The sequence below is a fragment of the Leptodactylus fuscus genome, chromosome 2 (genome assembly GCF_031893055.1).
Source record: "Leptodactylus fuscus isolate aLepFus1 chromosome 2, aLepFus1.hap2, whole genome shotgun sequence".
Lineage (NCBI taxonomy): Eukaryota > Metazoa > Chordata > Amphibia > Anura > Leptodactylidae > Leptodactylus > Leptodactylus fuscus.
Window position 1 is genome coordinate 48,500,087 of NC_134266.1, and position 23,178 is coordinate 48,523,264.

The following is a 23,178-nucleotide window of genomic DNA, read 5'->3' on the forward strand; positions in this document are numbered from 1 at the left end:
ATGGGGCAAGTTTTTAACAACCCCTACCTACTCTCTGTTGTAGAGATGTAGCAGAGCTGAGTGTGTGCTGAGCTCTGCTACACATGAGATGTGTGTGAAAGGAGGAGTAGATGGAGGGATGGTTGAGAGTAGTGCAGATACACCAGAGATGTAGCAGAGCTGGGCGATGTTAGCAGTCTGATGCAGCAGAGCTGAGTGTGTTAGTCTGCTGCATCAGACTGCTATATCTGCCAGCTCTGCTACATCGGGCCGTGCGCTCAGCTCAACTCCAGAGTAGATGAGCTGAGTGTGCAGTATCGGATTAACCCCCCACCGGTGTCCACTTACCTGCAGCTCCCAGCTCCTCTTCTTGGTCTGGTCCTCAGAGCGCCCTGCCCCCCTCTCCCCCGACTAGTATTATAGAGAAGGTGGGGCTTAGGAGTGTGGGCGGGTCTCCCCGTCCAGTACCTGCCCACACTCTCCTAAGCCACGCCTTCTCTATAACTCTAGTCGGGGAGAGGGGGCGTGGCTTAGGAGAGTGTGGGCAGGTACTGGGTGGGGAGACGTGAGTGATGCCCCGCCTACTCCCTGCCTCTCTACAATACTAGTCTAGGGAGGCGGGGGCGCAGGGCGCTCTGAAGAGGACAGAGGACCCCCCTCCCTAGACTAGTATTGTAGTGATGCAGGGAGTAGGCGGGGATAAGTGCGGCTGGAGAGTGTGGGAGGGGTAAGTGCAGGTAAGTGGACAACGGTGTGGGGGGTTAATCACTACACAGCGTGAGGTCCAACAATTTTTGGACTACATGCTGTGTAGTGAATAGGATCGTTTTTAAAATCCAATCTCCGAATGATCGGAAATTGGATTTTAAAAACGATCCTAAAATGTCAAGATCGGCTCAACCCCAAGTGCTGGCGATGTAGCAGTGTCCAATGTAGCAGAGCTGGATCTGCTACACACTCAGCGCTACTGCATCGGATTGCTACATCGGTACAGCTGAGTGAGTAGCAGGTTCAGCTCTGCTTCATCTCGGCATAGGAATGCATTGACCAGCGTTGATTGGCCGAATGCCGTACTTCTGTATGGCATTAGGCCAATCAATGCTGGTCAATGCATTCCTATGGGAAAAAGTCAGCTCGCACATATCACAAGCTGACAGGGATCCCGACGAGATGGAGCCCCAAAGAGCTGGATGAGTAACATTTCCCCCCTAAATAAAGGTAACCCCTAGCTTACCCTGCCTGTAGATCTGTTCCTGTCTCACAGTCACATACTTGACAGTACCAAATTAGTCGAATAGTAAATCCACCATTCGTCTAAATTGGAGGTTATCTGTTTCTGGCCGCCAATTACTTTTTCCGATTTTTTTTTCACTGCCTCCATTGTCGTAGTTCCTGTCCCACCTCCCCTGCGCCGTTATTGGTGCAAAAAATGCACCAGGGAAGGTGGGAGGGAAATCGAATTTTTACTGAGTTTGAGGCCTTGTATTCGATTGTAATCGAATATCCCGAACGGCCTGATATTCGATCAAATCTGTATTCGAACGAACGGCGTTCGCTCATCTCTAGTCCTCTGATGTCATCTTGGTCAATGATTTATGGACCTCGTTTCTGGCATCCTGCTCTGGCTTTGCTGGGTCGGCCTTTTGCTGAGCAGTCAGCAACATGGACATCTGCTTGGCCAAAAGACGGTTGGGTCTCCTGTTGCGCTGCATTAGCTTGCTGCTGCTGCTGACAGGCCTCTGCATGTCTCTGCTGCAACAGCCTGTTATGCTCTTGTTGCGATTCAGTAGTCTCTGCAAGTTTCTGCTGTAACTGCTGGTTAGTCTCTCGCTGTATTGCCATAGCTTGTTGATGCTGCTGATTGGCCAGTTCCAGCTGCTTAACAACCTCCTCCATAGCTGTGGCTATTTCAGCTTGTGTATGTCTCACTGCACTTATGCCCAAATCCGAAGCACCATATGTGGGAAATCGCTCATGTAGAGGCTTGTAGCAGTGCAGGAAACAGGGACACAGACACTGGATTGCACACAGGTTCAGGCTTTATTCACATGTAACGCATACACTGCTTTTGCAAAGCCACAGGATAAACAAAACAAACACCTTCTCGGCTGAGAAACTAACTTAAATGTAAGAAAACTTTTCCCTGACTATACAGGAGACTGGCTACCAGTCTCCCACCTTGGCAGTAACAACGGGTGGCACAGGACCTGCTTTGGAGGTCCGGTCTGGACAGTTCAACTCTGTCAGTGTGGTGCCACACTGCTAGTCTTCACACACAGACTGTTATTAGGGCCTGATTAGTCAGCTGACCTCCCTGGTGTGAGTTTTTACTAAGCACCCTTTAGCTGCCTGGCTGGAATATACTCGTCTTCCCAGACCACACCCTTCACTCTCTCACACTAGTCACAGAGGCAGATCGATCACCAGCCCCCATACTGAGTTCCATATTCTTTTTTTTTTTTTTTTTTTTTTTAAATATAGATTGAGCGCCCCAACTCTCAGATGTTTTGACCTTGGCAGGATTCAAACCTAGGACTCCAGTGCTATAAGACTGCAGTGCTAACCACTGAGCCACCATGTTGCCCCAAAAAAACATTACAGGAAAACGGTCATCATCAGGTGGCCATGCAAACACACAGATTGCATACACATGCCTTGAGGCTGTCCTTTGCAGGTTTCAAACCCAGGACACCAGTGCTGCAAGGCTGTAGCGCCAACATCTGAGCTCCGTATCCTTATTGTCCTAGTGGACCCTCATCATTATCTTGCTAACAGAGCTACGGGTCAATAGTCTAAAGGCAAGGATAGATCAGTAGCCTACTGAGATTATCATAGGATGGAAATGATTCAAGGTCATGGCTAGACAGCAGGCTAATTCTTAAAAAATATATGTGAACCCACCCTTTCTCAAGACTCCTATATATAAGCTGAAATGTTTCTGGTATGGGTCAATAAAGTGCCCTCATGTCTTTAGAGTGCTGCCTTATTTTTTGTGAAATATTCAATCTACACCTCCTATGTAGGCCGAAGTGTCTCCATGGTAACAGACTACAAGTTGTATTTTCATCTCGCTGTCACATTCTCTTCCTATATAGTGAGGTCAATCAAGTTCAATTGTTTTATACTTACTGTATAAATCCAAGTTGATCCGAAGGAAGCTAAATCGTATCTCTTAATGGTCGGGATAATCATATACTTTAGTACTAAGGCTCGGTTCACATCTGTGTCACAGCGTCCGGTGAAAATTGCTGGACAAAAAAAGTCCCGCTAGTCCAATTCTTTCGTTCAATGGTTTTAAAAAAGTGTGAACATCCGACGGATCCCGTGAATGGGATTTGCGGGCTCCATTCAGGTCTGCAATTTTAATGATCCATTTGTCTCAGCGTGTGTGAATCAGAAATGGTGAGGAGTATCACTGTAGGATCACACTATCCAGGGTTAGCAGGATGTCAACATGGAGCCTGTATAGGAGCTATAAACACAAAATTATAAGGGATATTTATTGTCTAAAAGGTAGACTAAGTAATCCTATCCTATCTTACTAATATTATAAATGTTATAGTTTGGATGTTTGTTACTCTTGTTACTTGATCACGCAAAAACAGCTGAACGGATTAGGATGAAGTTTGGCACATAGATAGTTTGTAACCTCGATTAACACATAGGCTACTTTTTCTACCCGGTAAATGACATAGCTTCACGACTGTTATGAATTTATGTTCATATACTATATTACACTGCGCTTGCCAGCAGGACTCTATCAGCTCACTGGATTTTGCTGATAAAGCCAGGTCTGTTATCTCTCTATGTAAACATACAGATAACACTGAGTCCATTGTGAGACACTGAGATGGGAAAACCCCTTTAATCCAAACTAGCAGTTTGCCAATTTTAAACATGACGGGAGAAAGAAAATCTAATTTGTCGCAAAATTCTATAACAAGGAGAGCTGTGAAGGTAGCCAGAAGTCACAGTTCTCCTCAAGTGGCGCTCAGGAGGAATGAGCAAGCTAGGCATCAAGCGGCTCTTAGAACAGCCGAAACGCCAGAGCAGGCGGATCATTGACATCAATAACACACTCATTATATGGCGTCCCAGCGAGCTGCTGAGATGCTGGAACAATCACAGGCATGGTGCGAGGAACAAGTTCAGCGGCAGACTAGCTTGAGAGCTGCCAAAACGCCGGGGTAGGCGGATCATCGACGCCAGCAACACGCTCATCAAATGGCATTCCAGCCAGCTGCTGAGATGCCGGAACAATCACAGGCACGGCTTGAGGAACAAGTCGAATCCAGCCGCATATGGTAAATGTGGCTTCAATCTCATATAATGCACATTGTGACATCACGACACAGGAATAACTATACAGTAATGCCATAGAGGGTTATTGTACACATTGCTATCACATGACATGGATAATAAACACTGTGATGCCATCATATTGGAATAATAGCACAATGGTATCCCAAAATAGTGATAATAAAACAGGAGTGCTAAACAGTGATGTCATAGGAAATGGCATCACAGACATAGGTAATAAAGACAGTGATGTGACAGCAAATAGATAATAAAAACAGCATAAAATTATGGGCACAGTGCACACAGTGAGGTCACAGTACAAGATAATAAACAATGGTGTTCCATTACATAGACCACTGGATCACGTCAGACCCCAGGGCAACAGATCTACGTTTTTGTCTGAATGAAGTAACTTTTACGCATGAGCTTTGCCATAGGAAGAAGAAATATCTTGTAGTACGTAGGATACACGCACACAGTAGACTAGTATACAGCACACTGCAGATGAATGCTAGGAATAGTGAGACTATTGAGCTCTCTGCCCTAGGACATGATTCAGTAAATTAATTGGAAGACGGTCTGGACGTCATTTCAGTAAGAAACAAGATTACAGGATAGGCTAAATCACATACTAAGGTGTGTTGTTGATATATACACCAGGAAATCTGCAGATGAAGGGTATACGTCAAGGGTCGGCAACCTTCATCACTTTGGCTGTTGTAAAACTACAAAACTTCCATTCACTTCTATGGGAGTTCTGAAAACAGAGAATGCACATGCTGTGGTAAATTTCAATGTACCCACAGATTGTAATGGGCCAATAAGATAAGATAATCCTTTAATAGTCCCACAGTGGGGAAATTTCAGCATGTTACAGCAGTATAGTAATACAGATACAGGATAATACACAGTAATGTAATACAGATGTAGACACACACATGCTGAGAAGAGAAAATATACTAGCAGTATATAGCGAGTCCAGAGCAGCTAAGGAACGGAAGAGAAAGAAGGAAGACTTCATAGTCATAATCATTAGTTCTCTGTGCAGAGTGATCTTCGCTTGGTCTAATGTAGATTATACAGCATGGTCGCGGTTGGAAGGAAGGACCTGAGATAGCGCTCCTTCTCACACTTGGGGTGAAGCAGACGGTCACTTACAGTGCTGCCAAGTCCCATCAAGGTCCCATACATGGGGTGGGATTTGTTCTCCCGCATGGAGGTCACCACAGACAGTATCCTTCTGTCACCCACCACCTGTACTGGGTCCAAGGGGCTCCCCAGGACAGAGCTGGCCCTTCTGATCAGCCTGTCAAGTCTATTTCTGTCCCTGGTTGATATACTGCCCCCCCAGCAGGCCACACCGGAAAAGATGGCTGTAGCAACCACAGAGTTGAAAAAGGCCCTAAGAAGTGTTCCCTGGACTCCGAAGGCCCTCAGCCTCCTGAGCAGGTAGAGTCTGCTGTGGCCCTTTCTGTGCAGCGCCTCCAGGTGATCAGCCCAGTCTAGTTTATTATTGAGGAGCATGCCCAGATACTTATAGGTCCTGACTATCTCAATACATGTTCCTTGGATCTCCACCGGGGTCGGAGCACCACTCCGTCCACCACCATCTCCTTGGTCTTCCCAGCATTAATCCTGAGCTGGTTCTGCTGGCACCATTCAACAAAATCCTGGTTTAAGTCTCTGTATTCCCTATCACCGCCATCAGTGATAAGGCCTACTATAGCAGAGTCATCGGAGTACTGTAAGTACTGTAAGTAACAGCTGGATGAGTTGTGCCTAAAGTCAGCAGTGTACAGTGTGAAGAGAAATGGGGCAAGAACTATACCTTGTGGTGCCCCCGTACTACAGATCACAGTGTCAGACACACAGTCCTGGGCTCTCACATACTGAGGGCGGGTTGTCAGGTAGTCTAGGATCCAGTTGGACAGGTGATGGTCCACACCATCAAGGTTCAGCTTTTTCCTCAGTAGCCCTGGCTGAATGGTGTTGAACGCACTGGAGAAGTCAAAGAACATTATTCTCACAGTGTTCCCGGGTTTCTCTAGGTGAGAGAGAGCTCTATGAAGAAGGTAGATGATAGCGTCATCTACCCTAATGCCCGGCAGATAGGCAAACTGGAGGGGGTCCAGAGCGGAGCTCACTAGGGGGTGTAGGTGTGTCAGGACCAGTCTCTCTAGGACCTTCATCAGGTGGGATGTCAGTGCTACGGGTCGGTAGTCATTGTAGCCCATCGGGTTGGGTTTCTTTGGGACTGGTACTACGCAAGATGTTTTCCACAGTTGAGGTACCACTCCCAGCTTTAGACTCATATTGTACATGTGCGTAATAATTCCATCTAGCTGGTCACTGCACATTTTAAGAACTCTTGTGCTTATTCCATCAGGTCCTCCGTCCTTGTCTGGTTTAATCTTCTTGATTTCCCTACACACCTGAGACTCCTGCAGGATCAGATAGTCAGATTTCAGTTGACTGCAGGTCGGTGGGGGTTGGGTCTTGGTGTGTGAGGAGAGGGGGGTTGTCTGATATGCTGTTGAAGGGAGCGTTGGCTTGGAGTCAAATCTTCCTGTCTCCTATCTGGTGAGCTGCCTTTTGTTTGTGCCCAAATATAGCCTTAAGACTATCCCACACCTTCGAGATTCTACCCTCCTCCATCTGTAGTTTCATCTTCCGCCTGTAGTTGGCTTTCCCTTCTCTGATCAATTGTCTTAGCTGTTTCTGCACTGCTCCCAGGCTATTTTTGTCCCCAGACCTAAAAATTCTCTTTTTCTCCTCGAGAAGAGTTTTAATATCAGAGTTGATCCATGGTTTATTGGAGAAACACCTCACCTTTCTAGTTGGTACCGTGCTGTCCACGCAGAAATTAATGTAGTCTGTTATGCAGTGTGTGAGTCCCTCAATGTCACCTGGAAATGAGTCTTGAAACACTTCCCATAATGTTATATTAAAACAGTCCCTCAGAGTCTCGACACTTTCCTCTGACCAAATTTTCACTGTACAGGTAACCATCGGTTCTCTGCGCACCAGTGGAATGTAAGTGGGTCGCAGATGTACCAGGTTGTGATCTGATCTGCCTAGGGGTGGTAGGGAAGATGAGTTATATGCATCCCTTACATTTGCAAAGAGCAAATCCAGTGTTTTGTTGTCTCTTGTATGGCAGGTTACGTACTGAGTAAGGCCTGGTAGAGTGGATGCTGGAGAGACATGGTTGAAAGCTCCCGACACTAGGAGCAGGGCATGGGGGTGAGATGATTGCAGCTTGCTCACAGCAGCATGTAGCACCTCACAGGCAGCGTCAGCTTTAGCAGAGGGGGGAACATATGCAGCTAGCATGAGAACATGTGATAGTTCCCTTGGCAGGTAATAAGGTCTCATGCTCATGGCTAGCAGTTCAATATCCTTTTCACACGATTGTTTCTTAACTTCAATATGTCCTGGATTACACCATCTCTCATTCACAAATATTGCAAGCCCTCCTCCTTTTTGCTTACCGCTCTCCAGCGTCCTTTCCGCACAAAGAAGTTTGAAGCCCTCCACGGAGGCAAGTGTGTCCGGTTTCAGTAAGCCAAGTCTCTGTAAACAGCATCATACTGCACTTACGAAACTCCTGTTGATGCCTGGTCAGTGCTGTCAGTTCATCCACCTTATTCACAATTGATCTCACATTCCCCATAATGATGGCCGGAATCACGTGCTTTTTGCGTTTTTTTTTTTCCTTCGCGTTTCAGTATACCGTCTCTTTTTCCGTGTTTTCGAAGTTCTTTAAGTTTTCTTATTAGTTCGTGGGGGATGGTGAGAGTATGCTTGTCCTATAGTATGCTTCCTGCAGACATAATCTGTTACAGTGTCTCCTTTGTGTACACCAGTCTTCCTTGTATGTGTGGAGGCATACTTCAGACAAAAGGCTCAAAAACGATTGGGTACATATATGCCAAAAGGGCATATGTTTACCCTGGATATGTTAGAAAATTGCAGCCCCAACTACACTGAGAAGAGTAGTCAACCATACTTTTCAATACAAGAAAGGACACTAAGGAATATCTGCATTTCTCGCTTATTTCACTGGGGGACACAGCACCATGAGTATAGACCCGGCCACTAGAAGGCTGTCACTAGGAGTATCAAAAGCTGTTGACTCCACCAGGGTCGGACTGGGGTGCCTAGGGCCCACCAGTGGGATTATTTCCAGGGGCCCACCCTACTGCCATATGTAATATCGCCCGTCCAGTTTTTGCCATTATACACGTTTAAAGGGCATTTTCACGCACAATACAGTTTGCAAAACAGCTATGGCTACACTACTACTTCCTTCATGCAACCAAAGATCGCAGTGTCCCTTTGGGACTCTTTCACATTAGTGAATGGAGTCGCATTGGGTCCCTCAGGTTGTAATGTGACTCCATTCACTAACATGAGTGAAAGAATCACAGGGCGACACATCTTTGGTTGTATGACAGAAGTTATAGTGTAGCCATAGCCTTATGCTAGGTTCACAACAGCGGCAAGCTCTCCGTCATACAGGTCCACAATGGGACCAGAATGACGGAGAGGTGGACTATCAAAATGGCGGTTACACACAGACAGTGGCAGACCTCATTAACATAATGAAGTCCGCCAGGTGTCAGCCATTTTCAGGCATTGTCAGGCAGATAAGGGTATGTTCACACATCAGTATGCCATCCGTCCGTTTGAATTCAGTTTGACACTTCAAAACGGACTGATGCACATACTGATTGTATACTGACACCTTTTTATGCTGATAGCAAACGCTCTCCGACCCCTAGAGGACAGATAAGGGGATTAAAAGTAGCAATTGTAAACAGAGTAGAGAGCAGTATGTGTATCAGTCCGTTTTGAAGTGTCAAACTGAAATCAAACGGACGGATGGCATACTGATGTGTGAACATATCCTAAGTCCTCAGCATTTCTGAAACTTGGATATTGTTATGCTGGAGCTCTAGAAAAGGGCACCAGCATAACAATAGAGTGGGACATTATCTATGGGGTGGGTGGACTACAACTCTCAACAGTTCCAGGGCATCTGGAGCTGCTGGGAGTTGTAGTAATTGAAAGATTTGGGGGCATCTTTCGATTGTCGACCTCAGACAGCGGGGGGATTGGGGGTGCTAGCAGTACCATTACAATAAATCACAACATTACAATAAATACAATGCAGTAATATTTTGTGCAGTAATACTCACAGGAGACGTCTTCCCACATTTCCCGTCTCTTCCCTTTGGACCGCCATGACCACTTCTTCCAGCTGTGACTTGACTCTGTAAAGTTTGAAACACAGACATCTTTGACTCCTCACTTCTCCACACATCCAACCCATATATATATACTGTTACCATACAGGCCCAAAGCCTGTGCTCGCAGTAACAGGTTATTACTACTACCACAGGCTTCGGGCCTATATGTTACTGCTAGAACAGGCTTCGGGCCTATATGGTAATATTCCAGACCACGTGACGTCTGGGCATTACCATATAGCCCCGAAGCCAGCTAGGAGTAACACCGGATCCCGGAGAGGTGAGTAACACTGTTTATTATGTTCTCTCACCTCCCCTGGGGCCCCGATTATTATACTCGGGGGTCTGAAAAGACCCCTGAGTATAATATTAGCGGTAGTAGGATCGCGGCCTGGCCCGGGCCTATTCACTACCGCCCACCGCGGCCTAAAGTACAAGGGGAAGCGGGGGCGGTAGTGAGCAGGTCCGGGTTGGTAAATAGGCCGCTGCCTGCTGGTAGATACTCCAGCAGGCAGCGGCCTATTATAAAACAAAAAAAAAGTTATTATACTTACCGACCGACCGCTGCTGCTGCCGCATGATCTTCTCTCAGACGTCTGTGTATCAGCGTAGGCGGCGTGATGACGCCGCCTACGCTGATACGTAGATGGCTGAACAAGCGCAAGGAGATCTGTAGCTCTCCTTGCGCTGGTTCTTAGGATTAGGGGAGGCGCCTTTCCCAGGATCCTGGCTTTTCTCCAGTCCGTTCTGGACCAATGTCTTGGTCTTTTTTCTCTTAAAGGACAGGTTTCTGCCCTTTCCATTCTTTTTCAGATGACCCTGGACTTCTGGCTTCAGATGAAGACCTTCCTGCAGGGATTGTCACATTGCTCTCTTTCCTACTGTCCGTGGGACCGTAATCTCATCCGTGATGTTCTTCAGGTTCCCCTCTTTGAGCCTTTGCAGGATATCTCCCTACCCCTTTTATCCTATAAGTTTGCCTTACTGGTGGCCATTATGTCTATTTGCAGTGTCTTCAAACTTGTTACCCTGTCCTGGAAGCCGCCTTTTGATTTTTTTCCTTCTACATCAATGAGGACTTCGTCTTACCATCTTTCTGCCCAGACCCCAAGCAATCACTTCAGCATTCTCTTCACTGCTTGGATGTTGTCTGGGCGCTCTGGGTCTATTTATCTCTCACCGACCCCCTCTGTTGTTTGGATGCCTTGTTTGTTCTTCATGAGGGCCCTCGCAATGGGCCTGGCTAATTCCAAACATTCCCGATGGATACAGTCTATTATCATGGAGGCCTATCGGAGGCTTAAGGATAGGGCATTGCCCCTCCGTGTCACAGCTAAATCCGCAAGACCTTTAGCTTAGGCTTGCGGCCACACAAAAATGGCCGCAGGCATGTGCAGTCTGCCCGAGGCCCGATGGCAGAGCTGACTGCGCATGTGTAGAAGTTTGACCCACAGCGCCAGAAGAAGACGTGGAGAGAGGCCACTACAGAAGAAGATAGAGGCGGTGCTGGAGATTTCTCTCGCAGCATTGGGGACGCCCCCAGTGGTATTTTTGAGCGCTGGGGATTGCCCCCAGTGCTGCGAGAGAACTCATTTGCATACTGAAAAAAACGGGATTTCTACCAAATGGTGGCATGGAGAAGACATATAAAAGGTAGGGGAAGAATAGCCTTTCTTAATGTCATTTTAATTATAGAATCCCTTTAATCTAAAGGGTATTTCACTAGAGCGCAGCATATCAATCCAGTCCCGTAAATGGGTTTGGGTCACCTAAGTAAAATGTTTCCCTCTTGGGTATTGGTGCCTCCCTAAACATAAATATCGCTCTTTTGGTTAAATTAGCTCTTCGGAGCACTGACAGCAAATAGTTAATTTGCATTATATTTGAGCAACAGAGGTACTGGAGGGAAACCACATTTGATGCAGTTGACCCTACCCTATCTAACTGTGTGAATTGGTTCTGCTGACAGACTCTCCAGCTTTATCATATTGAGGACCTGTCCTCAGGATACATAATCAGAATCTGATCTGTTACATTTAGAGATGAGCGAACACTATTCGAAACAGCCGTTTCGAATAGCACGCTCCCATAGAAATGAATGGAAGTGGCCGGCACGCAGACTTTGCCGGCGGCCGGCTGCTTAACCCCCCGCGTGCCGGCTACATCCATTCATTTCTATGGGAGCGTGCTATTCGAAACGGCTGTTTCGATTCGTGTTCGCTCATCTCTAGTTACATTCCTACTCCTGGTACCCTCACCTATGTGCATAGTGTGTTACATGCAGTTTTTCCCACTGATTACACCTTTTAAATTGCAGTACTTGCAATTATAAAAACCGTGCAGATTTTTTCTGCAGCGTGTGCATGGGTTCTTATAAAAGCCAATTAGCATTTTTTCAGTATTTTGATGTAAATCTTTGCTGAGGATTGCACACAAAATCTGAAAGAAATACACTGTATTACTGATTTATAGGGGTGGTGGTACCTTTCTATAAATAACACCGCAGGACACTTATTTGAGTTACAAGTCTTCTCACGTTTACTATGTAACTATAACCCATAAAGACTAATAATAACTGGAGGCAGAGTTCTCAGACGTGTTAACTCCATGTACACATGCCATGTGGCGGACAGATGTTTTATTAGTAAGTGATGTGAATATAGTGGTGGACGTGAAGTCAGTATAGCTGTAACTGAACATTAACCACATCCTCAATATGTGATATTAGTGAGGATCTCAGGCATAGGTTTGTAGACATAATACCGTAACATGTATGGGGATAACACAACTTTACCACTTTGATCAGAAATGTGCAAAACCACCAACGACTGTGTCACAGCGGGAACTTCACAACTGATGTTATGAGCTAATAACAACGTTCTGTTTCCTGGAATCAAAGTCTGTAAGAACATTTGCTGTAAAATTAAAAATAACCTAAAAAAACAAGACCGTGAGTTGTTATCTTCAGTGATGCCCTCAAATATTTGCGGGTTTCTCAGTTACATTTATCTAAACTGGCCATACACATACAGTCATGGCCGTAAGTGTTGGCACTCCTGACAATGAAGTATTTCTCCCAGAAAATGATTGCACTTGTCTATGTTTATTTCCTTTGTGTGTACAAAAGAAACAAAAAAATACAAAAAAAAAACAAAAAACCTGAGAAAAGCCATAAATGATATAATTTCACATAAATCACCAAAAATGGGCCGGACAAAATTACTGACACCCTTAAATTAAAATTTGGTTGCACACCCTTTGGAAAAAATTACTAAAATGAATCGCTTCCTATAACCATCAACAAGCTTCTTAAACCTCTCAACTGGAATTTTGGACCCCTCTTTTGCAAACTGCTCCAGGTCTCTCATATGTGAAGGCCTTCTCCCAAAAGCAAATGGGTGTTCAATGGGATTTGGATACTGATGCACCCAGAGCCTGCAGGATAGCTTCAATTTCTTTGGCACTTGATTCAGGCTGCTTATTCACCATCCTGACTATCCTGCGTTGCAACCTCAACCTCATCAATCTTTCTCTTCAGTCCATATCTAGGAAGATTAGCTACAGTGCCCTGGGTTCTAAACTTCTTGATTATGTTATACACCATGGACAATGGAACATCAAGATCTCTGGAGTTGGACTTGTAATCTTCACATTGTTGATATGTTTTTCCACAATTTTGGTTCTCAAGTCCTCAGCCAGTTTTCTTCTCCTTTTCACACACAGACACACAATGCAAAAATTGAGTCAACTTCTCTCCTTTTTATCTGGTTTCAGGTGTGATTTTTATATTGCCCACACCTGTTACTTGCCACAGGTGAGCTTGAACAAGCATCACGTGTTTGAAACAAAGTTATTTACTCACAATTTTAAAAAGTTACCAACAATTTTGTCCATCCCATTTTTAGAGTTGTGTGTGAAATTATGTTTTCCTTTTTTTCTCAGTTTTTTTTTTTATTGTTACAACACACACAAGAGAAACAAAATTTGTGATTGCAATAATTTCCTGGGAAAAATACTTAATTTTCTCAAAACTTTCCAGGGGAGCCAACACCTATGTCCATGACTGTAAGATATTTATTTACAGACCTTGGAAGATCAAGCTAAATTTGGTGAAAGCTGCCAAAAATCTGGTGTCTGGGGTAGTCATACTAGAGGATACTAAAAATAGCTTGATCAGCCAATGATCTGCAGATAAACATCTCATGTGTATGGCCAGCTTTACATGCTGAATTTACTACTACAAAGGGCATAGGGATGCCAGTTAGCTTTCTACAGACCCTGAACAGCACATATGTTGGGATTATTGTTTACACTTTGGTTCTTTTCTACTCCAGTATTTTCTGACTCCAGCGACTAGTCGGATGTGTAATACAACTAAGACCTGTAAGTAATGCTGCAGGTACAACTCCTGTGCCCATAGAATTAGCGTTAAGTATATACTAAGCGCAACGTAGTACGGCGCAGAGTTGGAAGGAGTTAAACTGCTGTAGTACCTGTAGTGCGATATCTTATCACAGATGACAACAAAGACCAATGAACAGTCATTGAAAGATGTTTTTCCAATTGGTTTATGTTGTCTTCTATGATCTTCTGTAATAAGATATCGCGCTGCAACAATTTAACCACTTGAAGAAGTTGAAATCAGTTTAACCAATTGTTCAACATACATCTGTAGGTATCCAGAGGCAAGCAGAAGTTCGGCAGAGCTCTATATGAGTCTATGGATGCCATATTATGGCTCAAAGGTTGTATGGAGCCTTGTAGGATGTGTGAATGAACCATACAAATTTATAATCTGATCTTTAATCCATAATTCTTTACTTAGTAAATACATGAAAAAGCTGCTGAACACTTAATATTAGTTGCACTTTATTTCAAAGGGATAACCATCCTCTCAGTTACAATATTCCGCAACCATCGACAGAAGCAATCCAAAGTGAAAAATGTCACCACAGGCTGTTGCCCATGGTAATACTGACACACAGGTTACGTGACTGACCCCTGTACTGTATGGGAATTGCATATGTTATTCAGGAAAGTAAACTCCATTGCATCTGCGTCAAAGCCTCTTGCTGTGACTGCTGGTAGTGAACAGGTTAATACATTAGGAAATGTTTTCGTTACTAAAGCATGGCACTTCTCCCAGATTATCTTGTACGATATGAACGTGTGCATCTCATGCAAAACAGATGAGGTGACCATTACCAAATCAGCGTCCTCTCCGGGTGTCATACGTCCATTCACCTACATACATCAACTCTTCTAAAAATACCCCAAATCCTTATATGCTGTGTAATAGACATTAGCAATCTGGCTAGTAGTGTTCAAATGGCAAGTGTTCCTTGTAAGATACAGTAATGCATACACATTTTTCTGTAACCTGCAGAAAATAATGTCCGTCATCGCTGCTAGTGAACCTGGTGGCTCAGGACCCTCAGAAATACATAGCATGGGTTCTCACAAGGACCATGACGCAGTGTTGTAGGACTTTCATTGGTGTATCCATGCCCGAGGCGAATGATTGAGGTGGTAGGGTATATTGAGGGCAGCATTACAATCCCCACATGTGATAATGTAAGGACTGGGATGTTATATGTTATACAGTCAGCACCAGGATCCAAGGACTCAACGTGTATGCAATTGGCAGCCACACCTTGGTGTTACAGTGTGAAGATCTGCTCTTATCAAGATAGACCTGATCAATAAAGTGAATGTGTGCTTCCTCCGTAGCAGTCTTCTTATTCACAGCCTTCTTTTATGTCTCGAAATACTTGTAGATCTGAGACACGTACTGCATGACACTCTGCCAGTCTGGGCGATCTGTGAACATCAACTCATTGAGCTCCTGCAGAGAAAATTGATAAGAGAGAGATAAAGCCAACCATGTCAAACCACAGATCTAAATCGCATGTAGTCTTCTATTAAAGGGAATTTGTCACCAAAAATTCCCTGTGGCCACTAAGCCTAAAACGTATACATGTCAAGTCTGTAGGGGTTTTCATTAAAACAGTCACCTCACTTACATTATAAACAAGACAGACAGTATTACAATAGAAGTTCACACCTCTAACCGTCGTAGTGACCCATCATTGAATCCACTATGATGTCACATTTTATATAACATGTGTAGAAAACTCTCCTATAGGCCTCAATGTATCAGCTTCAGTCTCTTGCTGCCTGTGGTCAGGACTATGCTGTAAAGCATATCACTAAATGCTGTTAACAGAGCAAAAGAGAAGGCCAGCAAGATGGCCACCCCATGTGGTATGGCTATGGGAAGTGGTTACAACATCTGATGGATAACGTCTCTGTACTCACCAGACTGGCTTTAATTCCTATGCTCTCGGCTGCCTGAAAAGCCAGCATTAGGTTTCTCTTCTGTAGAATAAAAGAAATACATGACATGAACAAGGGACGTATTATACCGAGATATCATATCTATCACTTATAACGGATTATGTAACATGAAATGATTTATGGTGTTGACCAAAATTCTAGCGATTATAAGCATCAAGCTTACAACAAAGCCTGTACACGGGCTGATATGGAGGTACGCAGAATCTCTAGAATCCCTGCAATCCCTTATGGTCTGTTCACACCTCCATCTTTTCTCATGCAAGCCAAAAGTAGGAATGGATTGAAAAAAAGAAAAGAAAAACACGATCTGTCCTCTATACATTCACTCCCATTACGATCCAATCCTGGTTTTGGCTTCAAAAACTGCATCAGAATCTGAAATCTGAATTTTTAAAGAGGAAATGCCCAATGTCATAAGTCACCAGCTAGGCCTGGCTAGTAGACCTTAATTTGTATCAACATGAAAAGGGCTTATATCTTTGGAATGGCTGAACAGGTTTGGCTAAACAAAACACGAAAATTGTTCCTGCCATCTTGGTGAATTAAAGGGGCTCTATCAGCAAAATCATGCTGAAAGAGCCCCACATATGCGTGAATAGCCTTTAAAAAGGCTATTCAGGCACCGTAAATGTTATATTAAACTACCCCCCAGTTTTAATATAAAACCCTAAAAAAGAATGTGATCTACTTACGCATTGTGCACTGTGGGCGGGCATTCAGGGTGTGTCTTCTTCTTCATCCACGCCTCTTCTTCCTCCGATGTCCTCCGGTCCCATCCTCCACCGGCGCTCGCGAACTGACACTGATAAAAAAAAAATGGCCTGGGCGCATGTGCAGTAGCTGTAGTAGAAGCCACATGCTACTGCGCATGCGCCCAGGCCATTTTTTTTTTTATCAGTGTCAGTTCGTGAGCGCCGGAGGAGGACGGGACCGGAGGACATCGGAGGAAGAAGAGGCGTGGATGAAGAAGAAGACACACCCTGAATGCCCGCCCAGCGTACACGATGCGTAAGTAGATCACATTCTTTTTTAGGGTTTTATGTTAAAACTGGGGGGTAGTTTAATATAACATTTACGGTGCCTGAATAGCCTTTTTAAAGAGGACCTTTCACCATATCTGGGCACAGGCAGTGTTATATACTGCCAGAAAGCTGACAGTGCACTGAATTCAGCGCACTGTCGGCTTTCCCGATCCGTGCCCGGTGTAAAGCGCTATCGGTCCCGGTACCGTAGCGCTTTATAGTCAGAAGGGCGTTTCTGACCATTAGCCAGAGACGTCCTTCTGCCTCGCGGCGCCAATCGCGCTGTGCTGTGGAGCCGGGAGGAACGCCCCCTCCCTCTCCTGATAATGCTAGTCTATGGACGAGCAGTGTGAGCAGAGGGAGGGGGCGTTCCTCCCGGCTCCACAGCACAGCGCGATTGGCGCCGCGAGGCAGAAGGACGTCTCTGGCTAATGGTCAGAAACGCCCTTCTGACCATAGAAGAGCTACGGTACCGGGCCGTATGCTCTTCACACCGGGCACAGATCGGGAAAGCCGACAGTGCGCTGAATTCAGCGCACTGTCAGCTTTCTGGCAGTATATAGAACTGCCTGTGCCCGGATATGGTGAAAGGTCCTCTTTAAAGGCTATTCACGCATATGTGGGGCTCTTTCAGCATGATTTTGCTGATAGAGCCCCTTTAAGCACAGATCTTCTGTAGATGTAGACTTGCTCCAATCCTTCTGTTATTTCAAGTATTCCCAGACAGACTGGATGATGATGAGATCAGGGCTATATCTGTAGGGGCCATATCATTACTTCAAGGACTCTCCTCTATAGGGCAATGGTCATACATGTTGATGGGATTTACATTTCTCTTTCCTTCACTTCAATTTGTTCATTGACAAAATTGAATAAGGCCCCACGTAGCAAAAAAAGCGCTGTGGGAAAACTGTGGCAGCAATGCATTGTGGTTTTTCCTGCAGCGCTTTTCACAGAACGTCCACAGAGGTTTCCTCTGGTGACTTTTTGCTTCCGTTATACCTATAGGGAAACCCCTGGCGTTTGCGTAGGTATATAATTCTATAAGTGACATGCCGTGACTCTTTCGGAAATTGCATCATGTCGGCTTCTTTTGCAGTGTGTGGATTGGTTTCCTTAGAATCCCATCCACTATGCAGTGGTTGTAAAAAGCCACTTTTTTTGCTACGGCGTTTCTGCCACGTGGAGCCCCGGCCTAACACTTTTATTGTTGAAAGCATTCTTACGATGCAGCACTATTCTATACATGCCTAAAACTTTTGCACATTACTGTATATGAAAACTTTTGCTTGGTTGGCAGAACAAATACCTAGAATACTATAAATCTGAGTTCTGTATAATGTACATGTTTTCAAATGTAAAATTTGCTCTGACTTGGACGCATTTTCTATTATTCTGTCAAACGTGCCATTTCCTCCTGATTTCCGAAAACGCTGTCTCCATTATGTCTAGACACAATGATAGCTTGATAGCTTGCAAGCTAATGCATATTGCTTGATTCTTCAGAATGGATGTGGTGGGGACAGGTTTGCCCAGATAATGGTGAAACAAATAAGACAGCCCATGTCATAATATATACAAGCACATTTATGGCGTGGAATTCGTGTATAACGGCGTCCGTCCGTAAGCATTAGGTAAACACTGGCCAGACCAGATGATTTCAGCGCCATCACCAACCATCTAATGTGTATGAGGGCAGCCAAATTTCAACATTATAGATCTTCTATTCCTGCCAGATATCAGCTGCTGACAGAGGAGTATTGTAGTGACTTCCTCCCCATTGGAGAAGAAAACCTGAGCCAAGCAAATGTGTATGTGTACAGGGAGTCAAAAAACCTGAGCCAAGCAACTGCAAGTGTGTATGTGTACGGGGAGTCGAGAACTATACCTCTATTTTTCACAGAAGGAACATGAACATGTACAATCACATTAGTGTAACAACCACCGGCTCTGGTTCTGATACTGAGGAATTTATCACACTCCATAGAGAGAACATGGGGCGATACAATCTTGTTTTGCCCCATTTCCCACAATGCTTATTATATTTTTCTTTGACTTGATCTGTTTGCTTTCTAAAGAATGTTATGGATCACTTAGAAAAGAAATAGACAGTGTCCATGTGAAGGAATCTACAGAGGAGAAGGAAATGTCTATCACAAGACCCTTGACCCCACGTTTAATGCTCAGACAGGAGAAAGAACATCACTGGAAACCAGACCCACCAAACAAACCTAGTACAATGGATGGACATGTCATTTGTTACTGTAGTTAACAAAAGTGTTTCTCTTCACATGTCAACCATTCAGAGTTAACGTGTATTATATATATATATATATATATATATATATATATATATATATATATATACACACACATACACACTTACAATGCTGCTATATTAGACCCTTAGGGCCCCTTCACACGGAGTTTACGCTCCGCTCATTCAGACATGCATACACAAGTGCTTCAAAACACATCCCATTCACTTCAATTTTTTTTGCATGGCAGTCATGGATACAACATCTCCTAGGTTGCAGTGCAACTCCATTCACTTACATTGGTAAAAGGAGTTTTCTTGACTTTTTTAACTGATTATTTCCTCAAGGTAGGTCATCAATTGAAGATCTGACACTTGGAGGTCGGACATCTGAGACCCCCATGGATCAGCTGTTTGAAGGTTTCCCAAATCATTATTTCCGCTTCAAAGGCCATGTGACATCACATTTTTTGTTCACATGGCCTAACCATAGGTTAGTCCCATTTAAGTGAATGGCCTGAGGTGTGACACCAAGAACAGTTGCTTTACCAAGGTACATCACTGTATGTTCTAAGAAGCTGCAGCCTCTTCAAAGAACTGATCAGCCAGAGACCCGGGTGTCAGACCTCTGCCGATCTTTAATTGATGGCCTATCCTAAGAATAATTCTCATTCACTTTGTTGGTACTCTGCTTATACTGTCTAATCCTTAAAGAGGACCTTTCACCTCCTGAGGCACATGCGAGTTTATATACTGCTAGAAAGCGGACAGTGTGCTGAATTCAGCGTACTATCGGCTTTCACATTCTGTGCCCCCAGTGAAGAGCTATCAGTGTCAGTATCGTAGCTCTTCACTGTCAGAAGGGCGTTTCTGACAGTCAGTCAGGAACACCCTTCCTCACAGTAGTGTCTATAGCGCTGTAATGTGAGAGCGGTGAGGAACGCTGCCCCCCTTACTCCTGATAGTACTTGTGCATAGTCAAGTACTGGGGTGGCGTTCCTCACCGCTCAGCGTCATCGCTAGGAGGTAAGCAACACCTCCTCTCAAAGTACAGCGCTATAGACGCTGCTGTGTGGCAGGGCGTTCCTGACTGACTGTTAGAACCACCCTTCTGACAGTGAAGAGCTACAGTACCGGCACCAATAGCTCTTCACCAGGGGCACAGAACGTGAAAGTCAATAGTGCGTTGAATTCAGCGCACTGTTGGCTTTCTAGTGGTGTATTACACCGCACGTGCCCAAGTGCTCCTCTTTAAGGTGGTTGCTGCCAACATCAATGTTTAGCCCTAGCCTTACACGGACATATTATGGCTGTCTGAATCCAGACTAAGGTACTCTGCCAGCTCCATCCTGCCTTCTATCTACATCTGTCCCATCAAATCCCATAAAAAAAGAAGTAAACTCTTTCTTTATGAACTGATGGTTTAGAATTTGGTAACAGGGAATGGTAACACCCAGTTGTCAATTTAATCTTATGCTGAGGCCCCATGTTGCGGAAGTGCAGCTTTTTTTGTTGCGGATTTTGCTACGTTTTTGAGCCAAAGCCAAGAGCAGAAGGGAGAAGTATAAGAACATCCAATTAATTTCCCATTCCTATGTTCACACGTGAACATAATGTAGAACACAAGATGGGGCCATTTCTACAATGGACCATGAAGAGGAAATGGAGATGGATTTCTGCCTCAGATTCCTCTCCAAATTCCATTCCTGTGTTTACTTGCTGACTAGCCTCAGAAACAATAGTGCAAATCAGTGGGTCGTCTCACGCTATAGATTCTGTAGCTGAATCAACCGTATAATATGCAATAAGGTTGAGTAGGTGGCATCTGTCACTGTGTCATTGAAAACATTTGGAAACAGATTCCAGATGGAATTTGAAGCTGATTTTAAGACAGAATCAAACCTCAAAATAAGCTCCAAATTCCCCCATCTGAACTCCGTCTGATAGTTATTTTTGGATAATGTAATAAAATAAACATACAAGATTTCTGATTCCCAAATGTTCACATGGACCTTATTCAGAAGAACGGAACTGATTTTCAGACACGGAAAATTCTGAAACAAATCTTCTTCTTTCAGCATCAGTTATAGAATGGAGAGAGGAGGGGGCTAGTAAATCCTATGTGGTACTAGTTAGCCATTTTGTTCTTTGTCCTCGGTGTCTTCAGAGTCTTTGGCCTTCACAGCTCTAAAACGTGGGAAACAGACGATCTGTGATAAGGAGAGAACCTCGTCTTCCAGGAAACGATGATTATACCAGCTAGGAGAGACTGGTCTCCCAGTAACAGAGCAGTGTGTTTACTGAACCCTGGTGCCGGTTGCAGACTGGATCTAATTGTCCGCAGCGACCCCGGGCTTTATTAGTTCACATGTATGTCTAGGGTTTCCTCATATTTATACTTTCATTTGAGAGGTGACATAAGATTCATAAACCATGTTGGCGCCTGTGAGCTGGAGGTTAGATGTACACAGAAAGATCAAGATCAGTGGTTTGAATCATAGAAAGATGACAGACATGTTGCTTTATTATAGCTTTTGTGGTTAATAATTATGGCCTGAGAATACTAAAAATTTTATGAGTTACAGCTCAGTGTTTACAGCCCGGAGCATAAAAAGTGGATTCAGCCGACAGAAAATCATATGATGATCATGAAAAGTAAAAAATATAAATTCACAACATTACACCTAATATAAAAGTGTAATAAGGTAGTAAATCCTATTAAGTCATCTCTATGGAGCTATCCAAGTGGATTCAACATCTGAATATATGAAAGGAATATCTCAGAAGACTTAAAGGGGTTGTTCCAAATACGGTAAATGGACATCAGAGTGGGGTCCCCTGCTTGGGTGGAGCCATAGTGGAGAGCTGCTCTGGCAGACTTGGTAAAACCATGTATTGTTTGGTCACACATTTGTCTGTAATACCAGATTTCCTAGAAGGAAATAAGACAAATTGCCTTCTGGTGACAACAGCCTGTCACCAGTAGTGGCATTCTTGAAGCTCATGGGTCCCAATGTGGAATTTGTACCAGAACGCCCCACATATCATATATTATATAAAATACTGGTGTGTTCTTATGGTGTATAGACCCCCCTTAGACCCCAAAGTCTAGTAACGATGGCTACTTCTGCACATCCTATAGCTGCGCCTCTGAGCACCAGTGTGGAGGTTGAACTCATTTAATACATCAACCATCATAGGTTCTTAAGCCAGAAAGTCTCACAGTGTCACTGCTGTAACCGCAAAGAATCCTTAACTATGATAACGGTGAGAAGGGACTATCTCCTTTAATCAAGTTTTGGATACACATAAGACTGTCCCCCACTATCACAAGCTTTAAGAGAACCTTGAAGATTCACCTTTTCAGGGAGCCTACAACCTCCAATAACATGGGTAGTAAGAATTCTTCCAAGTTAAAAATAATGCTAAAGATATCCAAGTAGTGAGAGGGGTACAGGTCAGTGACTACAGCTCAGGACGAGTGCACATTCACGAAAGGACCAAACTCCCAAAATTGTAGCTTTAGAAAACAGTTTTGAGATGTCACTCCCAAATTATATCTGCTAAGTGTTTAACACAGTCACATAACACCTGTTGTGGAGTTCAATTATCCATAGCTGTCAGATTGTATTGCCACGTACTGGGAACAAGTCCCTTCATCAGGCATAGATCAGATGTTGTAAGGTGCAGCAGTACGATGTCTTTGAAAACAGGGGGTAAGACATTGGTGGGTGGTAAGCAGGGACTGCGTGTTGTTCTTGATACGTTGCGAAACACATCGTGTATTATGTGACCGTGCTAATAAAACACTTGGCAGATATAATTTTGGAGTGCCGTCACAAAACTTTTTTCTCTCCTAAAGATATGTCACCAAGACTAGATCAGTGGGGTCTGGCACCCTCACAGATCAGCTATCCTCAGCTTCTGATACATAGAGAATGGAGCAGAAAACAGACAGATCTATTCTTTCTGTAGCGTCAGACCAGGTGAAAAGGACCAAAACTGCAGTGAC

At 44.3% G+C, this 23,178-nt stretch overlaps 1 protein-coding gene across 2 annotated transcripts in view; it reads right to left on the reverse strand.

Moving 5' to 3' along the window:
* Positions 1–14,378: 14,378 nt before the first annotated feature.
* The window catches only part of SPECC1 (sperm antigen with calponin homology and coiled-coil domains 1), a 260,851-nt gene continuing 252,051 nt past the window's right edge, over positions 14,379–23,178 (reverse strand). For both annotated transcript variants that reach the window (XM_075263737.1, XM_075263738.1), the window contains 2 exons: positions 15,849–15,908; positions 14,379–15,375 (listed from right to left, as the gene is read on the reverse strand). In XM_075263737.1, the coding sequence (XP_075119838.1) occupies positions 15,286–15,375; positions 15,849–15,908 (150 nt within the window). In that variant the 3' untranslated portion in view covers positions 14,379–15,285. The remainder of the gene's footprint in view (positions 15,376–15,848; positions 15,909–23,178) is intronic.